The sequence below is a fragment of the Ichthyophthirius multifiliis genome (genome assembly GCF_000220395.1).
Source record: "Ichthyophthirius multifiliis unplaced genomic scaffold scaff_1120509249818, whole genome shotgun sequence".
Taxonomy (NCBI): domain Eukaryota; phylum Ciliophora; class Oligohymenophorea; order Hymenostomatida; genus Ichthyophthirius; species Ichthyophthirius multifiliis.
The window spans coordinates 1-7,194 of record NW_004087278.1 but is presented as its reverse complement, the minus strand read 5'-3'; the positions used below and the strand labels follow the sequence as shown (position 1 = coordinate 7,194).

At 16.4% G+C, this 7,194-nt stretch overlaps 2 protein-coding genes across 2 annotated transcripts, besides 6 other annotated features; both read right to left on the bottom strand. All coding sequences in view use genetic code 6, as the record gives it.

The window, feature by feature from the left end:
• Nucleotides 1-1,866: 1,866 nt before the first annotated feature.
• Nucleotides 1,867-1,909: a microsatellite.
• Nucleotides 1,875-1,911: a microsatellite.
• Nucleotides 1,912-2,217: 306 nt separating this feature from the next.
• Nucleotides 2,218-2,250: a microsatellite.
• Nucleotides 2,218-2,260: a microsatellite.
• Nucleotides 2,261-5,366: 3,106 nt separating this feature from the next.
• Nucleotides 5,367-5,397: a microsatellite.
• Nucleotides 5,398-5,462: 65 nt separating this feature from the next.
• IMG5_035340 (m16 family protein, putative) lies at nucleotides 5,463-5,935 on the bottom strand (the record flags this gene model as incomplete). The annotated part of the gene is made up of 1 exon (XM_004039012.1): nucleotides 5,463-5,935. A coding segment is annotated over one exon (473 nt), but the record flags the coding sequence as incomplete, so codon positions are not given.
• A 364-nt stretch (nucleotides 5,936-6,299) lies between these two features.
• On the bottom strand, nucleotides 6,300-7,082 carry IMG5_035330 (n-arginine dibasic nrd convertase 1, putative). The gene is made up of 2 exons (XM_004039011.1): nucleotides 6,904-7,082; nucleotides 6,300-6,850 (listed from the first exon to the last, which is right to left on the bottom strand). Exons 1-2 carry the CDS (start codon nucleotides 6,968-6,970, stop codon nucleotides 6,366-6,368), a joined length of 552 nt encoding a protein of 183 aa, XP_004039059.1. The 5' UTR covers nucleotides 6,971-7,082; the 3' UTR covers nucleotides 6,300-6,365.
• Nucleotides 6,778-6,820: a microsatellite.
• Nucleotides 7,083-7,194: the final 112 nt, after the last annotated feature.

Here is a 7,194-nt window from a genome sequence, read left to right as displayed (position 1 = left end):
CACGAGTTAGTTAAAGAAGATATTTTTTATAAAATATCAAATGAAATTTTTGTCGAAGAATTCAAATTGATTTTAAAAAAAAATCTTTTAAAATACGAAATAAGTGGACTTACATATGAAATAAATTCAAATAAAGAAGGATTTGATATGTGTTTAGAAATTTTTGATTCTTTTTAAGAAGAAATAATAAAGGAAATATCAAAAAGCTTAAACTAAGTGTAAATAAAAGAAGAAGATTTTGAAAAAAACAAGAAAAAAATCTAAAATTAAATAAAAGAGTTTGAATATTAAATGATATTTTAGTAATTTAATACTGAAGTTTTATAAAAAGTTTTCATAAAAGACTACTTCGAGAAAAGAGAAATTTCATAAAACATAGAAAATTTAGATTTCGCAAAGCTTAATTAATTTTAAAATGACTTCAAAAACTCCTTTTATTTGAATTTTTTTGCTTTCGGAAATCTCCATGAAAATTTAACTAAAAACTCTTTCTTTTAACTAACTTCTAATTTAAAAAATAATGCTTAATCTTAAAAAACTATTATTGCAAAAATACTCTCTTTTCCCTAATAAAAAATTGTTTTTAAAAATCTATACTCTTCTAGAGATAATATAAATAATTTGGGAATCACAGTATTTTATTTTGGAAAAATAAATATGAAATAAAGAGCTATATTGAAATTAATATAATAACCTTTGCATGATTTTGCATATGAAAAATTGAATACTTAATTAAAATTAGGATATATAGTTTTGTGTTAGTTGATTAATTTTTAAGATATTTTTATTTAATATGTACTTGTATAAGGATATAAAAATACGCCTAATGTATATAAGAAAGAAATAGCTATTATGGTAAATGATTTCGGTGAAAAATATCTCAAATAAATGGATGACGAAACTTTTTTACAGTTAAAAGAGAATACTAAAGAAAGTTTGTCATTAAATTTTTAGAATTTAAAAGAGAAAGCATAATTTTATTGGCAATATATATAAAATAAGAGTTTTGATTTTTAAGAAAATAATAATATTATTTAATAACTTGATGGCATTTCTAAAAACGATGTTATTGAATTCTTCTAAGTGTCTTTTTTTGATAATTTCCTTAATTTCTAATTATATAATCCTAATGTTACACCAAACATTTAAAATAATTAAAATAATCAAGGTGAAACTGTTGTTTTTAATATCTAAAATTTATAATAGTAAGGGAAATGGATTAATCTAGAAGATTAATTTCGTAAATTTTATCAGGATATATTAAATTGATATTTTTTATACATAAATTATTATATATTTAATAATTTAAAATTTAATATAAATTAAATTTAAATAGTTATTAATTTTTTTGTTTATATAATATTAAAAAATAAAAAAAATATAATTTATTATTATTATTTTTTTTTTGAATAAAAATTATTACATAAATTTTCATTATTTTTTCTTGACTTTCATATATAAATATAACATAAATTAATTTCATTTAAATCTATAATTAAATAATTTATTTATTTTTATATTCTATTATAATTATTTCTTAAATAATTAAATTATGAATATAATTTTATAATCAATCTATAATTATATTTTTATATTTTATATAAAAATAAAAAAACTAAATTATTCTTTAATTCTTAAAAGAAAGATTTTCAATAAAAAATGAAAAGATTATTATAAAAAAAAAAATTATATTTCTCTTCTTAATATAAGAGATTAAAAAATCAAAATTATTAATTTTCTAAAGACGCTAATATAATCTAATATTTATAATTTACATTAAATTTTTTTAATATAAACCAAATAATTGAAATAAACTAAACATAGGTCATATATATTAAAAGATTTTATAAATTTCTGAGTTGTATAAATTACTTAAAAATTAAATAATTATAAAAAAATAAATTATTATAATGAATTTTCTACAAATTTATTGTAAATTATCATTAAAATCATGTTATTAAAAATAAAATAAATATTTAAATAATTAAAAAAAAAATTTGATAGAAAATAAAAATTAAAAATATATAAATTTAGATTTGTAATATTATTTATAGGATTATTGAAATTCATTTAATATAAGCCTATAATCTTTAGTATATATATTTAAAAATTAAATTGTACATATGCATAACATAGAAATAAAATAAATATATATTATAATTATCAATATTAAAGAAACATATGCAAAAAATAAATAAATATAAATATAAATATATAATTTATTATTTATTATTTATTTATTTATTTATTAATTAATTATATTAATTTTTTTTATCAATATATAAAAAGTTTCTTTTTTTTTATTTTTTTTAATTAGAATTTAGTTTTTTATTTTTTAAACATTTTGTAAATTATATAAATATAATTTTAATAATTTTTTTTATTTAATTTTTAATAGTAATTATAAAATTATATTATTTATTTATTTATAAAAAAGTTTCCTATAATTATTTTGAAAATAAGCATTTTTTTTTTTATTATAATTAATTAATAATACAAAAATATTTAAAAAAGTTCTATTAATATGTTTTTTTTCATATATTTTTGCTTATATTTAACATTTCTTATAATTTTATTTTCCTAAATTATTTTTTAAATTAATATTTCATATCTATATTAAATCATGTATTTAAAAGTTTGTTAAATATTCTTATAATGTTATTTTATAGCCTTTATATAATAAATTAAATATCATTATTAATCCTAAATATTAAATAGAGATTAATTTAATTTTTTATTTTTTTTAGAAATTTAAAGAAACAAGCTTTGTTAATTATATAATTGATTTTGAGTTTTTTATTTTAATTAAAGATTTCGTTTAAAATAAATTTGTTCAGGCTTTAAAAAATATTCGATTTTTTAAAAAACGTTTATTAGATTATGATTTATATTATTGGAGAAGATAAGATAGAAAACAAATTCTTTTCATAGCATTTTCTGGATTAAATAATATATATATTCACTTTATTTAATTTTTTTTGTAAATAAGTAATGAATCTTATAGTGATAATGAACCCATGTATTTAATTTTTTAAAGCTGTTATTTAATTTGTGAAAAATTAGACAGTTATGTTGTTGTTTTACATTATAATTTAAATGATAAGAATATTTTTCATATTATAATTAAAGAATTCGAGGTATTTATTTTATTAAAATATTAAAAAGATAATAAATATTAAATTAAATGCTTATTTTTAAGATCAATTTATTAAATATGTAAATAAATGATAGAATATGATATTTAGTCGCATTTAAATTAATGATTTTTTTGCTAATATTCTTTACATTAATTTTTTATTATTTTATATAAAAATAATTTTAGATTAATTATAAAATGATGATTATTATTTAATTATTTAAGATAAAAATGTGAAATAGAATAGGCTTGTGTTAAATTTATTATTGCTCAAATGAATGATGAAAATTTTCTTTTAGATGATGAAGTAATTGAAAAAATCGTTTAATTATTAGAAAGCTATTCTAATTAAACAATGAAGAATATAAATTTGGAAGAATTTTAAGAAAACGAAATAGAAATGAGAAAAAATTATATCAAAAATTTATTTTAATTACCATTTTTAGAATAAAAATCAAAAGAAAAGAAAAGACGTATCAATTTAATTTAAAAATTCTTCTTATTTTATGAGTTAAATAAATAATAGGATATATTTATAACTTAAAAAGTATAATAAATTATGTAAAAAAAAAAAAGATTATTTTAAAATAAAAAAATATAAATAATAACATATATAAGTGTAGAAATAATATTTATTTTATAAAATTATGCAATTTAATTGCTTTTAATTTTGCCAAAAAAATAATACTTTTAAAAATTTAAAAAATAATAAAATACAAAAGTAATAATGAATTTGTTAATCATTGGATTTTCTTATTTTAATTATTTAATAAACTTTTATTTGTTAATAACAACTAAATTAATTAAGTAGTGTTAAATATTTATTAATAGATTTAAATAGAATTAAATTTAAGAAATATTTTTATATGAATGTTAAGAAAAAATAATGAATATTTTTGTAGTTTTTTTTAAATAACTAAAGCTTGTATAAAATAAAAAATTATATGTTTATATATTTTTAATAATTTATAATAAAAAAATAATTAAAATAATATATAAATATTTAATATTTATTTAATATCTAATTATTTTCAATAAATAATATTTAATTTATATAATAAAAAATCAAACTGTTATTTCTTGATAAAATTTACGAAATTAATCTTCTAGATTAATCCATTAGCCTTACTATTATAAATTTTAGGTATTAAAAACAACAGTTTCACCTTGATTATTTTGATTATTTTAAATGTTTGGTGTAACATTAGGATTATATAATTAGAAATTAATAAAATTATCAAAAAAAGACACTTAAAAGAATTCAATAACATCGTTTTTAGAAATGCCATCAAGTTCTTAAATAATATTATTATTTTCTTAAAAATCAAAACTCTAATTTTATATATATTGCCAATAAAATTATGCTTTCTCTTGTAAATTCGAAAAATTTTATGACAAACTTTATTTAGTACTTTCTTTTAACTCTAAAAAAGTTTCATCATCCATTTATTTGAGATATTTTTTACCAAAATCATTTACCATAATAGCTATTTCTTCCTTATAAACATCAGGTGTTTTTTTATATCCTTAAACAAGTACAATATAAATAAAAATATCTTAAAAATTAATCAACTAACAAAAAACTAAATATCCTAATTATAATTATGTTCTCAATTTTTCAAATGCAAAACTATATAAAGGTTTTTATATTAATTTTAATATAGCTCTTTATTTCGTATTCATTTTGCCAAAATAAAATACTGTGGCTCCTAAGTTATTTTTATTATCTCTAGAAGAGTATAGCTTTTTAAAAACAATTTTTTAATGGGGAAAAGAGAGTATTTTCGAAATAATAATTTTTTAAGATTATTTATTATTTTTTAAATTAGAAGTTAGTTAAAAGAAAGAGTTTTTAGTTAAATTTTCTTAGGCATTTCCTAAAACAAAAAAAGTCAAATAAAAGGAGTTTTTGAAATTTTGTTAAAAAAAATTGAATTTGGCGATATCTAAATTTTCTATATTTTACGAAATTTCTTTTTTCTCAAAATAATCTTTTATCAAAACTTTATGTAAAACTTCACGAAATTACTAATATATCATTAAATATTCAAATTCTTTTATTTAATTTTATATTTTTTTCTTATTTTTTTCAAAATCATCTTCCTTTATTTACACTTAGTTTAAGCTTTTTTATATTTCATTTATTATTTCTTCTTATAAAGAATCGTAAATTTCAATACATATATAAAATCCTTCATTATTTGAATTTATTACATATTTTAGTCCACTCAATTCGTATTTAAAAAAATTCTTATTTAAAATCATTTTAAATTCATTGACAAAAATTTCATTTGATATTTTATTAAAAATATCTTTTTTAGCTAACTCGTGAGCAAATTATAAATAAATCACTTATTTAGGCTATTAAAATTCCATTTTACTTACTTAAATAAATAATTTTCCGTTTTCGTTGCTCAAAATAACTTAAGGAGTTTTAAAATCTTAAAATGAATTGTCAATATCTTCCAAAATAGTATCTTTTAAAACAGGGAAATTTTTCTAAGGTACTAATTCGACTTTTTTTTGGAAGTTTAGAAAATCTGAAAGTTCTTTTTCTTTTAAAAATTTTTAAGTAAAAGTCAAATCATAAAACTCGCTTTTTAATGAAATCATATTTTTAAAAAAACTTTCGTTATTAGTGTTGTGAATAATAATTATTTTTTCAGGATTATTTAAAATTTCTATTGGTTTTTCGAAGTGGAAAATATTGAATTTTTTCAATAAATTTCTATAACTTAAAATTTCTTTTACGTTTATATTTTAGTTTATCATTTCAGAATATTCACTAACTTCATCCATTACTTATTATGTTTATAAATCTTATAAAAAGAAATTTTTTTCGAGTATTTCTTTAATTTTATTATATTTTTCCTTTTTCTCAGTTATTTTTTATATTGCTTGCATATAATAAAAATAAATTCTTATTATTTCTTATATGTCTTTTTTTGTTTCATTTAATAGCTCTATTTCTATTGAAAATATCAAAAATTTAGTTAAAGAAGTAATCTCTTCTTCTATATCTACTTCACATTTGCTAGATAAACTATTTTCTGTTAAATATAAGCAAAAGTTTGTTTCCTAAAATCCATAATTGAATAAAAGTTTGATAAACCTTAATGTCTTATATTCATTTTCTTCGTTGAAAGGTAGGAAGAAAAATAAATGAAGTTTATTAGTTTTAGAATTTTCCTTTAATTGTAAATATGAGCCTTTTTAAACGGGCATTTATTCAGTATACGATATTGAATTTAAAAGAAGATTAGAATTTTCTGCTTTTTTCTAAAAAAGAAGGTATTTGTGAAAAAAGATTTTCAATTTTATTTTTAGTTGAATTTAAATAAATAGAATCTACTTTTACTACCAAAGTCATATTTTCAGAAAAATAATATTTCTAAAGAAACTCTCTAAGGGCAAAGTATGTATTTTTAGGAATCTTCATTAAAGAATCGATATTTCCATAACTAAAAGTATTAAAAGGATGTTATTTATCACTAATATAATTTAATAAGCCGTATATTCTATTAAATTCATTGGTTAAAGTATTAACATATTCAGAATCTACTGCTTATATTTCTCGTTCTAGTTATTCTTCTTTTAAAAGAGGGTCAATGAAAAATCTACTCCATACATCTAAGAGTTACTCAAAATTATTATTTGTGCTTTCAAAATGATAATTTGTGTTTCCACTGTCTGTATATGCATTAGATTATCCTCCTTTTTTTATATTAACATTTATATTAATTTTATATATTAAAATAAAAAATTACCATTTATTGATACTAAATCAAAAAATAAGTTTTCGTCTTGATATTTTTGACTTCCCATAAATATCATATGTTCTAAAAGATGTGCAAGCCCTTATAATTAGTCTGGATTACTAAATGAACCTACATTTACGTCTAAAGAAGCTCCACTTAAGGGTAAATTAGGTTCAGATATTAAAAGTACTTTTAAATTATTTCTTTTAGTTTTATAGCTTCAAATTTACTTTTTAATGTTTTAGGTTTTATTATTTTATCTGTTATATCTTACCAATTATTTTAAAAAATTATCATTCG